The sequence below is a fragment of the Neopsephotus bourkii genome, unplaced genomic scaffold, assembly GCF_033783945.1.
Source record: "Neopsephotus bourkii isolate Nb327-2 ecotype Australia unplaced genomic scaffold, CSIRO-AGI_Nbou_v1 NB_1052, whole genome shotgun sequence".
Classification (NCBI taxonomy): domain Eukaryota; kingdom Metazoa; phylum Chordata; class Aves; order Psittaciformes; family Psittacidae; genus Neopsephotus; species Neopsephotus bourkii.
Window position 1 is genome coordinate 357,333 of NW_026901541.1, and position 19,277 is coordinate 376,609.

The 19,277-nt window shown below is 44.1% G+C and overlaps 1 protein-coding gene across 6 annotated transcripts in view; it reads right to left on the bottom strand.

Moving 5' to 3' along the window:
• The window catches only part of FARP1 (FERM, ARH/RhoGEF and pleckstrin domain protein 1), a 220,571-nt gene that overhangs the window by 19,503 nt on the left and 181,791 nt on the right, over positions 1-19,277 (bottom strand). For 4 of the 6 annotated variants that reach the window (XM_061361089.1, XM_061361087.1, XM_061361085.1 and 1 more), the window contains exons 14-16: positions 16,148-16,338; positions 14,012-14,101; positions 11,729-11,862 (exon numbers count right to left, since the gene is read on the bottom strand). In XM_061361089.1, the coding sequence (XP_061217073.1) occupies positions 11,729-11,862; positions 14,012-14,101; positions 16,148-16,338 (415 nt within the window). The remainder of the gene's footprint in view (positions 1-11,728; positions 11,863-14,011; positions 14,102-16,147; positions 16,339-19,277) is intronic. The other 2 variants (XM_061361088.1, XM_061361086.1) reach the window with 1 other exon arrangement.

Genomic DNA, 19,277 nt, shown 5'->3' on the forward strand with positions numbered 1-19,277 from the left:
CAGGCAGGGATACCACACACTGACTGAATCTAAACATGTATCCTAGAAAACAGGAGTGAAAATCATGAACGTAAGAACCCACCAAAGATCTGTTCCAACCAAGTCAGGTTTTCAAAAGAAATTCACTACAGGGGTGTGGGGAGAAGCACTGTCCTGCTGCTCCTTCCAGTTTCTAATACTGCATCCAAGTTTCCTGCAGCGTGGCTTTTTACATGCTGCCCTTCAGCTCCCACATCAGCATTGGAATACAGATTCAGTCCTGATGTGAGCAACCGCAATTCAGCCAAGGAAATGCACTACCTTGGTAGTGGGTAGAAATAGAATGGAGCTGTAAATGAACCCAAGGTTAACAGAACCTTTGTTTTGGGTTTCACCCACTTGCAGTAGTTCACACTTTAAAGAAAATTCTATGTGTAATGAAGAGGTAAGTGGACAACCAGGTGGCAAATCTCTGCAATTTAGTCAGAGAGGTCCCACACTCAACAAATCACAGAGGATGCAGCTATGTTAGGAATACACGTTCACTGGTAAAACACATAGAATTTATTTCTTCTTTAAATATATATAATTTAAATCTATATTAATTACATTAATAGATGCATATTCAGAAATATATTTTCTTTTGTAGAGTTAAACATGGTTATGTCCACGCTGGACAATCTCTCTGCGTGCTTTTCTAACTGGGAAGTGTGGAGGGCACAACTTACAGACACTACACAGTAACATCTCCTATTTTATCCTTCAACAAAGAGACTCAGTTGATAAACAGGGATTGCTCCATGTTCATTTGAACACTATCCAGTTTCATAGGCTGTCTTTAATTATTTCCTATTGTGTTAAGTCTCCCAGGCATTCACATGCCTATTTAAACAAGAAAAATACAGTGCTCAAGATTTTTTAAGTGTTTTCTTTTTTAATGAACCCAAAGGTTACACTGGGGTGAGAAGTCGTTTTGTGTCAATGGTACTTTAATTAGCATCACCAGCTTTGCAAAAGCACTATATTATATAAACACTGCCATAGTTAAAGTGTGCCCCAAGAAATGTTCTATACTGCAAGGAACAGCAGAGGTATGTACAGACATTACAAGACTACCATCTCCACACAAACTAAGGATAAAAGTCCAATTTCTCTCTCTAGGAAGCCTCTGCCTGTCAAATCATCTCCTCTCTATGCTGCTCTCTGCCTTTCCCTTCCCCCATGTCCTACCCATTCAACAGCTCTCCCCACTGAGATTTCCTCTGAGAGGCTGTAAATAAAACTTCCCAGCCCTTAAAGCTCTGCTCAAAGTGGTGTGTATCAAAGTGCCCCCGACTGAAAACCGCAACCATTTGAGGTCCAAGGCAGTAGCACTGCACAGGCAGGGAGCAAGGGGAAGTCGCCCTCCACCCATGCAGCGAGTGTGCAGCATCTCATCCCAAACAGTTCACACTGTGCCACACAATCCCAGAAATGTCAAAGGCAGATGAACTTGTGCTACTTTCAGTAACAACGTAGTATTTGGTAATTATCTCTAGAAGAATTCTTGCTTTATGTGTTATTCTCTAACGCTTTGGCACTACCTGGACCCTTTTTTATGTCTCTACCTTTAATTTAATCTAATGGACTTCAGTTTGATACCTTTCTGATTTACTGACAAGATAAATATGTCATTACAGACTGATACTTCTAATCAGAAATTGCTATTCTGATCTCAAGGCTACAATACAGGTTGGCTTGAATACTTGTTGCTAATTTCTTTCCTACTAGCTGGCTACTCGATGGCTGACCACAAGCCTATTGAAGTCCTAGTGAGTGCTTCCATTGACCTTGTGAGCTTCAGCTAGTAATCAGTGCAGTTGCTCACTGAACAGTCAGGTCCTTATTTCCTAGAAGCTGCCCCCCTTTTCAGCACAGCCAGCACTGGCTTCTTGCATGGCATCATCACATCAGTCACACAAAAAGCATCAGAGACATTCCCCTTCGTTGGTTTAGGACACAGACTGGTCTGAAGGGTGTTTTTGAAACAGTCTGAGGGCTTTCAGATCTTCCTCTGCATCTTGGCAGAGTGACAAAGAGGGAGAGAAGGGGGTTCCTCAAAAGCAAGAGCCTCTCTCCAGCTGCTGGCTGAACAGTAAACTGCTGAACTGTTACCACAGCCCTCAGCCCAGGCCAGCAGAGATAACCTGTGCTGCAGGCAGATGCATACCACTGGAACAAATAAAACCATAGGAAAACCCAGAAATGTGATGGCTGAGTATTCCTCTTTGTTCCAGCCATTCTCCTTGCTTTGGTTATTTATCTCCATGCAAACACTGTCTGTTGCAACAGAGATGATTTTCCCACTGGGGATGGTGCATACGTATGTGGGCTGTGATGTGGAGCAGAGGAGCAAGGAAAGCTGAGGACAGGCATGAGGGAACATGATGACTTCACATCTGCCTCCTAAACCCCATCCTCCACTCTGCCCCAGTTCTCTGCTGGGACTCCATAGCAATCCCTACACTACACCGCCCTCTTCCCCAGCTACTCAATGGTGCAAATCGCAAGTTAACAAGAAGAAAAGAAACCCCAAGAAAAGAGCATCCAAGCACACAGAATATTAAAATAAAACCCAAACACACAACCCATCAGATGGTGTCTTACTGCTGCAACAGCCAGAAGCACAGCAGTGGAGAAGAGAGCTCTCCCTGTGTGTATGTTTGGAATAACAACACTCATTGCACTGGAGGGGGAAGAAGCTGCTCATTTGTTGTGCATTAATGGCTAAATTGTTCTTCTTACTCGTTGTTTCACAGGCACTGTTTGGACATGGTATCTACCTGCCAGTGACAAAGGACAGGGCTCAGGGACTAGGTTCTTACAGATTTTTATCAGGAGCTGATTATGACCTGACACTGAACACAGGATGTAGGAGCCGCCTTCCCCACACATAACGTGCCTTCATTGCACTGACAATACACAAAACACATAGGACAAACACTGCCCAAACTGCCCCCTTCATCCCTCTTCACCAGACATGCAGAACCAGCTGAGCAGTCAGTGCTCATGCATTTATGAAGTCAAAGATAAGGGCTGCTGCCTTGTTTATATGAACTGTTTATCGGAATGTTCTTCAGGACCACAGGTATCACAGTATGTTAGAGATTGGAAGGGACCTCAAAAGATCATCTAGTCCAATCCCCCTGCCGGAGCAGGAACACCTAGATAAGGTTACACAGGAACGTGTCCAGGCGGGTCTTGAATGTCTCCAAACAAGGAGATTCCACAACCTCCGCAGCCTCCAGTGTTCCGTCACCCTCACTGAGAAGAAGTTTCTTCTCAGGTTTAGTGGAACCTCTTGTGCTCCAATTTGTACCCATTACCCCTTGTCCTTTCATTGTTTGCCACTGAGAAGAGCCTGGCTCCATCCTCGTGACACTCCCCCTTTATATATTTATATACACTAATAAGGTCACCCCTCAATCTCCTCCAAACTATAGACCCAGCTCCCTCAGTCTTTCCTCATAAGGGAGATGTTCCACTCCCTTAATCATCTTAGTTGCCCTGCGTGGACTCTCTCCAGCAGGTCCCTGTCCTTTTAAACTGAGGGGCCCAGAACTGGACACAATATTCCAGATGAGGTCTCACCAGGGCGAGTAGAGGGGAAGGAGGACCTCTCTGACCTACTAACCACCCCCCTTCTAATACACCCAGGATGCCATTGGCCTTCTTGGCCACAAGGGCACAGTGTTGGCTCATGGTCACCCTGTCGTCCACCAGGACCCCCAGGTCCCTCTCCCCTACACTGCTCTCTAACAGGTCGTTCCCCACCTATATTGGAACCTGGGGTTGTTCCTGCCCAGATGCAGGACTCTACACTTTCCCTTGTTATATTTCATCAAGTTATTCCCCGCCCAGCTCTCCAGCCTGTCCAGGTCCCTCTGGATGGCAGCACAGCCTTCTGGCGTGTCGGCCACCCCTCCCAGCTTAGTGTCATCAGCAAACTTGCTGATAGTACACTCAATTCCCTCATCTAAATCGTTGATGAATATATTAAATAATATGGTCCCAGTACCGACCCTTGAGGCACTCCACTAGATACAGGCCTCCAACTAGACTCCGCCCCATAGACTACAACTCTCTGGCTTCTCTCCTTCAGCCAGTTCACAGTCCACCTCACTACCCGATCATCCAGACCACACTTCCTCAATTTGCGAGGATGCTGTGGGAGACGTGTCAAACGCTTTGCTGAAGTCGAGGTAGACCACATCCACGCTCTGCCATCATCCATCCACGTGTTATTTCCTCATAAAGGCTACGAGATTGGTCAAGCAGACTTCCCCTTGGTGAAGCCATGTTGACTGCCCCTCATAACCCTCTTATCCTTGATATGCCTTAAGATGGCACCAAGGATAAGGTGTTCCATCACTTTCCCAGGAATGGAGGTGAGGCTACCGGTCTATAGTTACCCGGGTCCTCCTTCTTGCCTTTTTGAAGACAGGAGTGACATTTGCTTTCCTCCAGTCCTCAGGCACCTCTCCTGTTTCCCAAGACTTGGTAAAGATGATGGAGAGCGGTCTAGCAATGACCTCCGCCAGTTCCTAGCACCCGCGGGTGCATCCCATCTGGACCCATGGATTTATGGATTCCAGATTGCTCAACTGGTCTTTAACCCATTCCTCATCGACTATGGCAGACCGCTCCGTTGACCTGACTTCATCGAGGTCTCAGCGGTACAGGGCTCTTCAGGACTGCCTCCGGCAGAGTAGACAGAGACAAAGAAGGCATTCAGTAACTGCCATCTCTGTATCTTCTGTCACCAGGGCACCCGTCCTGTTCATCAGCGGGCCTACATTGCCTCTGGTGTTAGTTTTACCTGCCATGTATTTGAAAAAGCTCTTTCTGCTGTCCTTGACCCCTCTCGCCAGCTTTAATTCCAAGGAGGCCTTAGTCATCCTAGCAGCTTTCCTACATCCTCTAGCAGCAGCCTTATATTCTTCCCAAGTGGCCAGCCCCTCCTTCTATGACCTGTAAACTCCCCTCTTCCACTTGAGCATACCGAGCAATTCCCTATTTAGCCACGCAGGTCTCCTGACCCTCTTCCTCGACTTCCTACGTGTCGGGATGCTCTGATCTTGAGCTCGGAAAAAGCAGTCCTTGAACGTCAACCAACTATCTTGGGCCCCTTTCCCTTCAAGCAGCCTAGCCCACGGGATTTCCCCTAGCAATCGCTTGAAGAGGCCAAAGTTTGCCCTGCTAAAGTCCAGGGTTGCGATTCTACTTGCTATTCTACTGACCCTACCACACAAGATCCTGAATTCTACCATCTCGTGGTCACTGCAACCAAGGCAGCCCTCAACCTTCACTCCTTCAACCAGACCCTCCTTGTTAGTGAGGATGAGATCCAGCAGCGCACCTCTCCTGGTTGGCTCATCCACCATTTGCATGAGGAAGTTATCATCCATACACTGGGGGAACCTCCTGGACTGCGGCTGGGTTGCCGAGTAGTCCTTCCAGCAAACATCAGGGAAGTTAAAATCCCCCACGACAACCACGGCCTGTGACTGTGAGGCCGCTCTCAGCTGCCTGTAGAAGGCCTCGTCGACTTCCTCACCCTGATCCGGTGGCCTGTAACAGACCCCCACAACAGTATCGCCCCTGCCAGCCTGCCCCTTAATTCTCACCCACAGACTCTCGACTCGCTCATCATCTGTCCCCGGACAGAACTCAACGCATTGTAGCTGCTCTCGCGCATAAAGAGCAACCCCACCACCCCGCCTGGCTGGCCTGTCTTTCCTGAAAAGGACATAGCCTTCCATGACTATATTCCAGTCATGTGAGCTGTAACTCAGGTACTACTTCCCAAACAAAAAATGGTTAATAAATCAACATTTTAGCTCATCCTCCTACACCTCTCTGCGTGCTTTTTATTACAGGTTTTAAAACTGGCTTCCATGAATCCTGATGAAGGCTTCTCCTTTCATATGCTAAGATCTAAGAGTTTTTTTCTTACAAATCACCAGCCACACATTTCTCAGCCACATCTGGTCATACTGAATAACAGCTTGCCTCAGAACTGACTGTGAACCGGGAGTCAAACTACTGGCTTTTCTGGGAGAAGATGAGCCTGACTGCATTTCTGCAACACACATAGTGCTTTTTCTTCCAAGCCCATGTATAAGGCACAAAATGCAGATTTGTACTAACTGATAGTGCTTCTTAAGGCAGAAATGACTATTCTGGCTTGCCGCAGCATTGCTCTCTGCAATGCTGAGTGGTCAACCAAGGAGGGAAACTTACAATTCTGCCATCTTCTGTCAGAATTTACAGAAACCAGTATGTAAATTTGTAATACAAACACTTAAAGGGGTGTGGGAAGATTAGCTCAATTATTTTTGGCTGGAAATGGTGTTTGGGGCCCAAATGAATAGCCTATTAAACAGCTTAGATAAATAAAGGAGTAAAACCTAAGTGACTTCTCAGATTCAACCAGCCAGATGCGAATGGAGCACATCACACTTTGCCTGCGCTGCCCACAGTGCATAATGTCCTTGCCTTAACATCTCTCAGGATATGGTGTCCTCAACATAAAAAGAACATGGAACTGTTGGAACAAATCCAGGGGAGACCGTGAGGATGATCAGGGGGCTGAAGCTCCTCCCCTGTGAAGACAGGCTGAGAAAGTTGGGCTTGTTCAGCCTGGAGGAGAGAAGGCTGCATGGAGACCTCATAGCAGCCTTCCAGGATCTGAAGGGGGCCTATAGGGATGCTGGGGAGGGACTCTTCATTAGGGACTGTACTGGTAGGACAAGGGGTAATGGGTTAAAACTTAAACAGGGGAAGTTTAGATTGGATATAAGGAAGAAATTCTCTATTGTAAAGGTGGTGAGGCAGTGGAATGGGTTGCCCAGGGAAGTCGTGCATGTTCCATCCCTGGTGGTGTTCAAGGCCAGGTTGGACAGAGCCCTGGGTGACATGGTTTAGTGTGAGGTGTCCCCACCCATGGCAGGAGGGTTGGAACTAGATGATCTTAAGGTCCTTTCCAACCCTAACTATTCTATGATTCTATGGGAAACAGGAGCTGAGATACGCCATTGCTGAGATATCCAGGACTAGGACCTGGATGCCTGTGTGCAGGACACAGCTCTCCTGGCACTTGCTAACAGAACAGCCTGATGTGCATTGTTCCCTGTCCCACATCAGGCAGCTTCCTGCTCTTTTCCCTCCTCCTCTCTTGCTGCTCAAGAGGGCAGAGCCCCATGCATGTCTGCATCCCCTAAAGTTTGCCCTTCCTCTCCTCAAACCCCAGGGCCTCTAATGGGGTATTTTCACTTGGTCCCTGGAACATGGACAGTCTTGTGTAGAAAGGGTTCAGCACAGCTGGGGTAACTGGAATGATCCATGGGCTGCTTCACTGGCCCTGCAACAGCACAACCCAGGTAGAAAACATTGCCCAGAGCAAGGTATGACTGATCTTAGGATACGTAATAAACCCACCAGGAATCTGCTCAGTTTCATGGCCAGAAAGAAACTCTAGCTGTGAAAAAAGCAGCAACTTTCTATATTCTGCAGTTAGCTACTGGTGTCAGCATCAATTCACATCTTGTTAAAAACTTTATCACTATGAACTAGACCAACATGTGATACTCTTAGGAAATGCAGTACTAAAGAGAAAAATGAGTGAATTGTGTAAAGAAACAAATTGGGCCTGCCAGGATCTATAACTGGGTCAAAAGGATACCAGCCCTTAAGATGTTCAGTAGCAAACAGCCTGCCTCTGACAGCAGATTCAAACAGTTCAGAGACCCTTGAGCAAGCCAGAAACGCTTTTAATAATGCACAAAACCTGAGCTTCTTTGAGCCAAATACTGAGCCTATAGATGTTTTAACAAATTCAAAGTGGAGAGCCACCTAACAATTGTAACGTGCAATCCTCCCCTGGCCTTGCTCTCTTCACAGCTCTTTGAGCTGCTTGGATCAGAGCTTCAATGTAATCGAAGTCCTGTATGAGCACCCAACACGTGAAGGTTTGAAACAAACCTTAGACAAACACACTGATGCAAGCAGGCTGAACTGCGCTTGAAGTTGATAAAACCCAGCATCCTACTTGCTAGGGCAACGCAGATGACTGGTTGTAGGAGGCTCTTCTCTGAAACAAGGTGCCACAGCACACCTGGGTAGCTAGGGGCTTTCCAGTAGCTTGATGAAGTCCACAGTCCTTTCATTGAAAGGCTCTTTTTTCACAGACTAGTAGAATGGTTTGGGTAGGAAGGGATCATTCAGTTCCAACCTCCCTGATGTAGGCAGGGACACCTTCCACTAGACCAGGTTGCTCAAAACCCTGTCCAACCTGGCCTTGAACACTTTTTTGTGGTGGGGGGGTTGGGTTTGGGGGGTTTTTGGGTTTTTGTGGGGTGGGTGGGGTGGGGGGGTTGTGGTTTTTTTGGGTTGGTGGGTTTGTGTTTTTGGTGTTTGTGGGGGGGTTGGTGTGTTTTTGGGTTTTTTTGTGTTGTGTTGTGTTACCAGGGATGGGGCAGCCGCAGCTTCTCTGGGCAACCTGTGCCAGGGCCTCACTACCCACAGAATGAAGAATTTCTTCCTTATATCTAATCTAAATCTCCCCCCTTTCAATTTAAAGGCATTCCCCCTTGTCCTATACCTACTTGCTCTTATGAAAAGTCCCTTACCAGCTTTATTGTGGGCCCATTTTAGGCACTGGAAGGCTGCTAGAAGGTTTCTGTAGAACATGCCACCCCCCTCTGACTAATGCAGAGCATGCTCATGTCTCGACACGCGCATCCCACCTTCCTTTCTGCTCCACTTGAAGAGAAATTTAGAAAAGCTGACATAAAGGGTCAGATTTAAACAATCCCGTTTGAACCCTGCCCATCCCTGCCTGCATCAGTGCTGCTGGCTCAGCCAGGCCAATGAGGAGCTATGCAGCTGACATAAGAGTCTGGGCAGTGCTCTGCACAGCAGTGACGAACACTGCCAAAGCCCACTGGCTTAAAACTACCCGCAGCCAAAGCCAAAGGCACAATCATGGCAATATGGACATTGAGCTAAGTGACCTTGACCACACTGCTGAAGATATTCCCTTCCCCACTGCCACTACCTGCTTCTTCTACATGCTGAGGGGCTGTTCATTTTTTGCCACTCACCACTTAAATTAAACAGTAATTTCTACAGGACAGATCTTATTGCCTGCAGCTTATCTTGGCATCTATGGCATTTTGCAAAGGCACCATCTCCAAAATAACACCAGCCAGCAAATCCACCTCTCTTCCTAAGGCAAGTATTCAAATCTTCCAGAACTTTACATAACAAACACCATCATCAATAGTGGTATTATGCTAGGTAAACTCCTGCTGTTGGTTGCAAACTGGATGCAGACCAGAGGGAGGAATGTGATTACTGTCAAGTGAATGAGAGCAGCCGTCAGAGAATTCCCAGTGGCTTTACATTAGCTGTGGAAGAACATGTAATAGCTGAGCTGACAAAGTCAGAATGAGGTGCCCAGCTGGGACAAAGTTACCTCAGCAGAATAATTTTGAACAAATTTGTATTGCAAAGTCACTTCACTGCAGATCAGCACTTCGTATCACAGGGTAACTGCAGTTTAAATATGGTATTAGGAGCCTTAAACTCAGGTTTACCACTCTGTGAAACCATAGCCTTAGGACAGAAGTAAAAGCTGGAGAACAAAAGGCTTACCCAGCCCTAAAAGAAGCTAACTGAAAAGGAGAAACAAAATAAATCCGTGGAAAGTCTAAAGCCTGAATATTCCTTTCCTTTCCTTTCCTTTCCTTTCCTTTCCTTTCCTTTCCTTTCCTTTCCTTTCCTTTCCTTTCCTTTCCTTTCCTTTCCTTTCCTTTCCTTTCCCCTTCTTTCCCCTTCCCTTCCCTTCCCTTCCCTTCCCTTCCCTTCCCTTCCCTTCCCTTCCCTTCCCTTCCCCTTCCCTTCCCTTCCCTTCCCTTCCCTTCCCTTCCCCTTCCCTTCCCTTCCCTTCCCTTCCCTTCCCTTCCCTTCCCTTCCCTTCCCTTCCCTTCCCTTCCCTTCCCTTCAGCTCCCCACACTTCCTACAATGCCACCTTTCCACAGCAGTCTGTTATTGCAGCATCTTCCAATTTTTGAAAAACATCGCACCTGGACAGAAGGTTGGCACCCACCTGTAGTGCTACCAGCAACCAGAAGGATATAGGGGAAATCTCTGTTTCAACATGTGCCCAAGCAATTAGTACCCAGATGACTCAATAGATTATACTGCTCTGATAGACAGCAGAACTTGGCCCTTTACTGACTGCATAATTATTTATTTTCTTATCACAAACCCTGAACGCCAACTAGTTGGGGATTATCCCTAACCAGTTGTTAATCCTACACCATGGCTGGAGAAACAACCACTATTTTATAACATTTGATAGTGCCTTATTGGAGTACCTGCAATAAATGTTCCTTACTGGAAAGCAACACCAGTAAAAATCCTGACTGGATTACACCAGTAGCAGCCCAGTGAAAAAAGGGGAATACTGGCAGAGTTGCTGTGCAGCACTCTGCCTTAAGAGTGACCTTATGTCGAGCATCAACCATGGACCCCCCTGCAGAGAATGTGAGCTCTAAGAGGCAGTATCATGTTCCCCTCGTCCCAGAAAATACCTGCTAATTCTGGAACTATGCAGGGTGGGTTTGGATAGCGCTAGTCTGCAATGTGTTGCGCTCTTATTCAATGATCATGCCCTTCACAGCACAAGAGCTGAACTCACACACTCTAAGACTGTGTTTTGCTTTTGTTTTGATTAATTAGTTAAAGAGGCATTAAACCGATTAGCACTCATCAGGACTGCCTGCTCTGCTTTCACATGGTTTTCCATTGTCACTTTTCTAACCACAAAGCAAAAGTTGGGCTCCCAGCACCAAAGATAAACTACCAAAAAAAAACATCTACACCCAGCAAGACAATGTAGTCCAGACAAGGTCTAGCCAGAGCAAGAAGAAGGCTTCTGTGCTGCCTCTGCTCAGATATCAGCGGTCAAATGAACTAAGAGTCCTCACAGAAAAGAATTACTCCATAGCTATTTCACAAAAATGCCATGTTTTACTGTCACTATTATGCTAAGGGTAGATAATTTTAAAGTCCAGTGCCCTCCTCCAACACTCTGTCAATTCGTAGAGTGCGCTGCAGACTGTGAGAGTGTCAAAAATATGGTGCCTGCAGAATGGTCTCTGAAAACCTACACCTATTTGACAGAATTCCTCTTTATCACTGGTAAGCCTGCTTGCAACATGTTTTTCAGAAGATCTGCCATATAGAAACATTGACATTTGGCAAAAGAAAGCTTCATCCAGAATTATTACCTCATTTGCATATGTCTGTACCCAAGATATCCAAACAACAGAGTTTGTCGAGTAAACACGAACAAAGCATGATTCAATATACCCAGTTTGTTAATAACTGTCCTGGGTTTAGCAGTAGCAGTCAATTTTTCTCCTTCTTGGTAGCTGGTGCAGCTCTGTGTTTTGACTTTCAGCCTGGGAACAGTGCTGATAACACTGATGTTTTTAGTTGTTGCTGAGTAATGTTTACCTTGACCAAGGACTTTTGCGAGTGAACGAGCTGTCTGGCTGGGTTTAAACTATGACAATAACCAACAGCTGTAACTTTCACAAACCTGCCACTACCATAGAGCACAACAAGATAGCCAAAAGGGAATGCAAAAACACTCAACTGCATGAAATAACACAGCTAAATAACAAACAACAGTCTTACCACAGAGCAAGTCTCTGCTCAATTTCCTTGAGAAAAACAGCGTGAAATTTGTGCAAAGGTTCAAAGTTGGAGAAAATGAGATTTTTCAGTGTTTCGGGCATGCAATCCTCTTGACTCACTGCACTCTGAAACCACTACAAACAAAAAAGAAGCAAAATTATCAGGGGGTGAAATGCAGCAGGTATGATAATTTGTTGTCTTTATACACCTAACCCAGTAAGGACCTCATTTAGCTGGTGCTAGGGATACAACCCAGGCTTCCCCTGGCACTCCTGCATGCTGAACTGGTAGTCCTATATGTGCTTAGTTATAAAAGAAACTCCCTTCCCCTTTGCCATCCCTCATCAAATCGTGAAAATTCTTTTCACGCCCAAACTGGTTGGTCAATACAAACTGAAGCTGCAAATGCTGTAGGTGCAAGAGAAAGTGCATTGCAACGCAACAAAAAATATGCTCTGCTTTTTGCTGAGTTCTGTCTGAAATCCCTTGCACAGGAGTAAACACTCAAGCCCCTGCTGCTGTGTGCAGCTAGAGAACATCATGAACTTTGCCCAGTGAACAAGTAGAAGGATGGTACTTTGCACTTGCAAGACAAGACAGTAGGAGCAGAAAATAGGAGCGTCAGTTCCAAACACTGTTAAGACTGCAGCAGGTTCCTGCTCAGTTTTGTTCCATGTTCTCTTTATTTCACCCTAAGAGACCTATGGGGGATGTAAAGCCATAGGACTAGGGGTCCTGCCGAAGTGGCAAAGTCTCTAATCTTCAACATGATAACACTACTACCTCCTGGCTGCCCTGAGGGATTCTATCTACAGTTGACTTCCAGCAGTGCCTAGAAGGCTGTTGTGACCATAGAAGGCTGTTACAGCAGTCTTGATTGGCACTGACTCAGATGGAGCTGATCCAGCCCTGAGATAAAGAGAGATCCCTCCCAAGCCTCCTTCTCTCTTGCTTTGTTTCTACACTGAGCAGAGCTGAGGTTGAAGAACTGCATGCTTACCAAGTCATGCATGACACTTGTTCCTTCTACCTTTTCTAATGACACTGGCTACTCTCAGTGGCCTTCTGGGCCAGCCATCTGTGGAGCACAGCTGGTGGACCTGGTGATTAGCGAAGAGCCACCTGTATGCCTCTTGGTGGCAGAGCAAATATAAATTTGCCTACCACAAGAATAAAGACCATGGTGGGAAATGAGGTTTAATTCTGAAGACCTAAAACTTTCTGTTTCTGCAGCCACTGAGGGAAACAGAAGACGAAAAAAGTGTATCTACTATTGAAACGGCAGCAGTGACCACCGTCCCACAGAACCTGTCCTTCTCCTTTGTTGCCCCAGCTTCACAGGAAGCCAAGGTAAACAAGCAGTGGGACCACAGCTGCCTGCAACAGTCATGCTGCTGTAGCCCACACTGGCTATATCCAAGCTGGCATCAGAGCAACTGCATCTGCCACGTGGGCTCCTGAAACAAATGAGAAGTTGGGAAGAAGGTGTCTGTGTTTCCCAGCTGGTATCAATGGAGTCTTCTCTGCAGCACGTCCTCTTTACCACAACACTCAGTGCAGGACATGGCCACGCACCTCACAGTTTCACACACTGGATTATTAAAGGGCTAGTTGATCTGGAGCTGGCAGCCCTGCTGAAATACCATGAGGGGTTTTGGATCCAGTGCCCTTTTACAGACAATTGTTATTTAAGGCCAAATCTTGCACACATTACACTTGGAAGTTAAACAAGACTATTGGTGTGTGTGCAAAGAAGACAACGTATTTGCCTTGGTGATTTTAACAATTGCACCCTGATCAGATGCTATGGATTAGTGACTCATTTAACAAACAGCTTCACTGACTGAAAAGTCAGAATCATTCAGACAGGTACTCCATAATATTTTATATTAAATGGAGAGCATTTAATCCAGCAGAAAAAATTTACATGTCACCCTAGAGAGCTACTTCAGTTTTAAGAGAAGTCATTGAAAACCCACAGGCATTTTTAGTAATTATGACCACAAAGTATGAGAGCAAGAAAAAAAATACCTCAGCTATGTCTCAAGTTCCTCAACCTAATATAGTTTTGTAGTGCATGTTACTAACCACAGTGCAAATCTCTACTCTCTGCTTTTTGTGTTATTTCCTCCTGAGAGCTGTACTCCTGTGCACTGCAGAGAGTACCTACAATGCAGAATATGAAAGTAGCATGGAACAGCTAAAATGTTAAATGGAGCAGATGAAATACTACTGCTGACTAGAGATTCACATGTTTCATGAGTAATGCTCAAGTAAACATACCGATGTGATGACTTCAAGGTCCTTCAGGTATGTTCGTTCTGTGGTTGCCGCTTCTTTAGCAATGAAGTAAGCTTTCTCAGTTGGGAATCTCTGCAAATTGCAAACACATTAGGTTCTCATCTGCTTTCACAAAGCTGCTTTCTGTAGGAAAAAAACTGCAGACAACAATTGCCAAGAGAGTTACAAACTAGTGACCCTTGCTTGTGGTTACTGTGACTCATGCTTGAATGCTCCTAAGCCCTGAAGCCCTGAAAACAATCCTTCATCGCAAACACAAGAGAACAAGCACTTTCTATGGGTTCTTGAAAGACTTTTTTTCTGCCAAGGTGATTGCTACAGGTCTGTGGTGCTGAGGTTCCTTTTAGGTTATTCCACACATCCAGAGCAGGATGTATTCTTAAGTTCACAAAGAAATCCTTTGCAGGATAAATAACCATTTGAATCAAATTTGACAAAATGCCAATAATTACTGTCTGATTATTATAAATTTCATCATCATTCATCATTCTGGATAAGAATCCACAGTAAAAATACTCTTAAAAAAGTAAAATCTGTAAGCTTTTCCCATTGTGGCTTGACAATAGTGGGAGAGGGTTAGGGTCTTAGGGTAAATTATAGATTTCAAATTTCAGGAAAAAAACAAAACTAAAACAACAAACCAAACAAAATCTTGTGTTACCCAAGAGGTAAAAGTCACAGAATCACAGACTCACAGAATACCAGGTTGGAAGGTACCTCGAGAATCATCTGGTCCAACCTTTCTAGGCAAAGCATGACCTAGACTGGACGTCCCAGCACCCTGTCCAGCTGAATCTTGCAAGTGGTCAGTGTTGGGGAATCCACCACTTCCCTGGGGAGATTATTCCAATGGCTGATTGTTCTCATTGTGAAAAATTGTCCTCTTGTGTTCAAGTGGCTTTGATCTCTTAATTCTAAAAGGTCAAAGGACCCCAACTGATCTGCTCTTTGTTGCTCAGGAAGCAGAGAGGAAGAGCAAAACACCCCTAGATCTTTTGCTTCTACATTTCCACCCTGAAGATCAATGATACAGAGGATGTGCTAGAAAGGGATGCAAAGTAGATTGTGGGTATTTCCTAGCCATTCCATAGGAATCATCATCAGCTGGTATACACAGCAGTCACTGCCTGTTGTAACTTCGACTGACATAAAGAATCATGAGGCCATTAACTGATTCTTGTTTATTTTTCTTTTCAAATTTCTCTCATATCTTGCTAACTCTGAACAGTGGGAAAAAGAGATCTTTCTTATGTATGCTCCCCTTTTCCAACAAAGCCATCTGAGTTCCTACCCTCTTCCTATTGAGATGCTCAGGCAACAGAAGGCCAAGATCAACCCCCTTGCCCGGCAGTACAGAGAAGCCAGCAGGCATCCAGAATAACCTGGCACAGACAGAATCATTTCTGTCTTCTAAAAGCAGTGCTGGATGTGATGCTCCCGTATGGCTTTGCTACAATGACAGGGCTGAGCCAACTCTTCCTGCTGAACACTTCAGGCTGTGGCTCAAAGAGAGCATTTTCAACTCCTATGATCAAATGCTCAAAGTGGTGGTCCCAGTAGAGACAGACTGTAAAGCCTGGGTTGGACACTTCTGCTCAACGCCCTGTCTTTTCCCTCTGTCACCTGGATATTTTCTCTCCAATAACACACTGTTTTGTTACGACAAACTACCAAACTCCACTCCTTAAAAACAAGCTGGATTTACAGCAGACCCTGTCAAAACATGCTTTAAAAGTTCCAAGCAATAGGACTGACCCAGATTTATCCTACGCTAAACTTAGGGACACAGAGTTACCTATCTATCTTCTCTCTCCTGCTTAAAAAGGAGCTGGGGCCCTAATTCCTTCACCTCTGCTCAGGAGAATGAATCCAGGGCACTGAGCCCTCAGCTAAAGCACTGCTGTGTTTCTGGCCTGACCTGCTCCAAACTGTGAATTTGGCCTCAGGAGCACAGGGATGCTCTTAGACACACCATGGCTAAGGACAACAGATACTAAGTCACCCAATTTGGTTTATCTGTGTGAATCCTATAGCTGCAGGGGTCTAGATATTAGTCACTTCAACCAACAGCAGTAGCCACAACACAACATGAAGAAGAAACCCAAGGCTCTGCCTTACCTTTCTCTTGACCTCTTCCTCATCGTCAGTCCTGATGCATGATGGGTCATTCAGCAAAGGGCTGATCAAGGGAGATGGCTGCTTGGCATCAGGGCTCAAGTTTGGAGATAAAGACATGTTTGCTACCGATGGGCCTCCTTGGGAATTGATGGAGAGCTCTGAAAGGTGAGGGCTGCCAGTCAGAGAACCTGCTAAAAAAAGGGTAAAAGAGAAATCAGTTAGGACAAGTTCTCTCTAGAAAGTACCAAAAGGAATTACAACCTTAAGTTGCAGTATGTGAAATTACACTAGCCATTAGGGTCCTCAAACTAGTTCAAATGAACTTGAAGCCAGAGAATGTGCATCCACTTGTATTAACCAAGGGACTGGAGCATTTGTTTTAGCTGATAAAACTGGCTGAAATTAGTGCCTCTGTAGGGAAGGGATCAAGGCATACATGACTGGCTGCAATATTTATTGCTAAACATCAAATTAGTATCAAAATTTTCACTACTGTAATCCACTCTATGAAAAAGAATAAATACAACAATAAGGGAGTCACTCTAGGAGTGCCATTCTTTCTAACAAAGTAGAACTGCAAGGACTCAGATCATTATTTCATATGGAGCTACAGGACACAAATTAGAACAAAATTATCTAATGGAAGTCTAGAGAAAAAGAAACTATGACTTTCTATAGCAGTGTTGCTGCTAAAACCAGTCTGATCTAACATGAAAGAAGAAAACTACTAGTTCCCCAGTTTCTACACACAACACAAGTATGTATATTATACCTTGTAGGTCTTTCCATGCTCCTCTGATTGTTTGGGATGGAAATGCTAGCATTACATTTACATAAGAAAAGCAATAGTTTTAATGCACAAAGAATTACATCTTCAGATTATCACAGATATAAAGTCCCATTTAATTTTGGATTAAAAATATTAAAGAATCAGACAATTAATTACACTTCCATGGATTTATATACACTACATAAAATATAACTGAAATTAGCATTTTGTCTTCTGGGAGGCAGCCAGACTACTGACTGCACAAAGGGAAGAGTTTGCCAAAAAATGCCCAATGCTTTCCCAGTTATCCCCTCCTCCAAACCTCTGAAAATCTAAACCTGTTTTAGAAGATGGATCTGTCATGTGGAAGAACGTTTACAGTCTGTAGCGTTTTGGCATCATACATCAAAATCCAACCCCCAAAAATGTGACAGGTTCCTGATTACCTCAGCTAATAGGCTGTCTAGGATTAAACGTAAACCACATACGTTGCCATATATAATTACAGTCACACACATTTTACTATTATGCGTTTATGCCCTCCCTAGATTATGATAAGTAAGTGTTCCTGCAGCTCCAACACAGCTGAGGTACTCTAGTATACATAGGCACCAATAAATGTAATTAGGCCAGTAATAAGACCTATTTATTTTATGGAAGAACTCAATAGTTATTCCTAGAACATGAATGCTTTCAAATTCCAAACCAGATCATGTTTATATATCATTCCTTTGAGAAAGAGAAGGAAAAAAAACAATACAGTTATCAGTTTATGTAATCATGACAGTTATGTAGCCTATTATAAATCAAAGTCAGAGCAGTACTTGTCTGAAATAAATGTCTGTATTACAGCTAGCAAGAAAGGATTTCCCAACAGTTTCACACTAAATCAATGTTCAGTGAAATCTGAGAAAATGCCACAGCTTGTTACACAAATGTCAATTTTATTGACACTAGCACACAACTGTATACAGTGTTTTCAAAAGAAATGGAATTCATCATTGAGAAATAGTGAAACAGATTAATAGCAAGGTTGTAAAGTTTAAAGTACTTAACTACATTACAAAAGACATAAGAAAAGTTGTATCACCTCAAACGTGGAAACAAAGAAATTCTGGCACTATGTCTGTCATATGACAGTGAATAAATGATTTGCACCTCTGTGAGAAGTTCACAGGCATTATAGTCTAGAAGTTAAGTAGCACCTATCTGTGATAGATAGATATAGATATATTGACATATCTATCTACCTATTTAATAATCCTAGATCTGACTTCTAATGTACTGGAATTTTTATCAGTACAACTCAAGTATTTCAAACTACAAAATATCAAATGGATGATGGATTAAAAAGATTTCCTAACCTACTCTTGGAAGACATGACTTGGGAAAAGTATAATGGAAAGTATCACAAAAAGTGTGCCTGGTGGCTTACAGCATTGAATATACACCCCACTGATTAAAGACTTGCACATCAATACATCACTGACATTCTCAAAGTTATTTTGCAGCAAGTTGAAATGCTACATCCTCCTTTCTGGTATCAATATGGACATGAGCAGTGACCAAAGCAAACCACCAGCACCTGCAAGCAAGCACTCAGTTAGACCCCATCTGCCAATATGCTGAACAAGTGAAAATTAAAGCTAGGTATAACCAAGCGGCCTCAAAATGCTGTTACATTAGTACATTCTAGGGTTGAATTACAACCTACATATCCAAAAAGATTAACACATTGGATGTTGTCCTGGTAAAGGTGGGAAAAAACATTCTGCTTTGAGAAAGTAAGTCAGGCAGAAATGAAAATGGAAGGTCTTCTCTCCCCCATCACAAATCAATCAGGACAAGTGTCATGCTGATGGGTCATAGCAATGCTGCAAAGTGACATTCTCTTTTTCATGGAGGAACAAATAACCTGCATTAACCAAATGGTCTTTTCTCAGAGTTTCATCTGACCTCCTGTCACGTAAGAGTATATTTATATATGCTCTACTCATCAATTACATACACTTCAGAATATAAGCAGAAGCAGAAGGGAGACCAATCTTATTTACAAGGTACTGAAATGTCTCGCATTTTACCCTAAAGGGTTCATTGACTGACAGACAATTATTAGCAATGTCAGTTGCCAGATTCAAGTGGTACTGCACAACACATTGGAGGCGTAAAAGGTCTGCAGCTAGTAACATGGAATTGTCATTGCTTGTACATGATTTTATTTAGTTTCAAACCTGGGCCATCTTTCAAATATAATGGAGCCAGCTATATACACACAAACCAAGAGACAAGTACAAAAGGATGTTTACCAAAGGATTGCTTAAGCACATGCTAAAATTATAACGTTGGTGGAGTGGGTAGGAA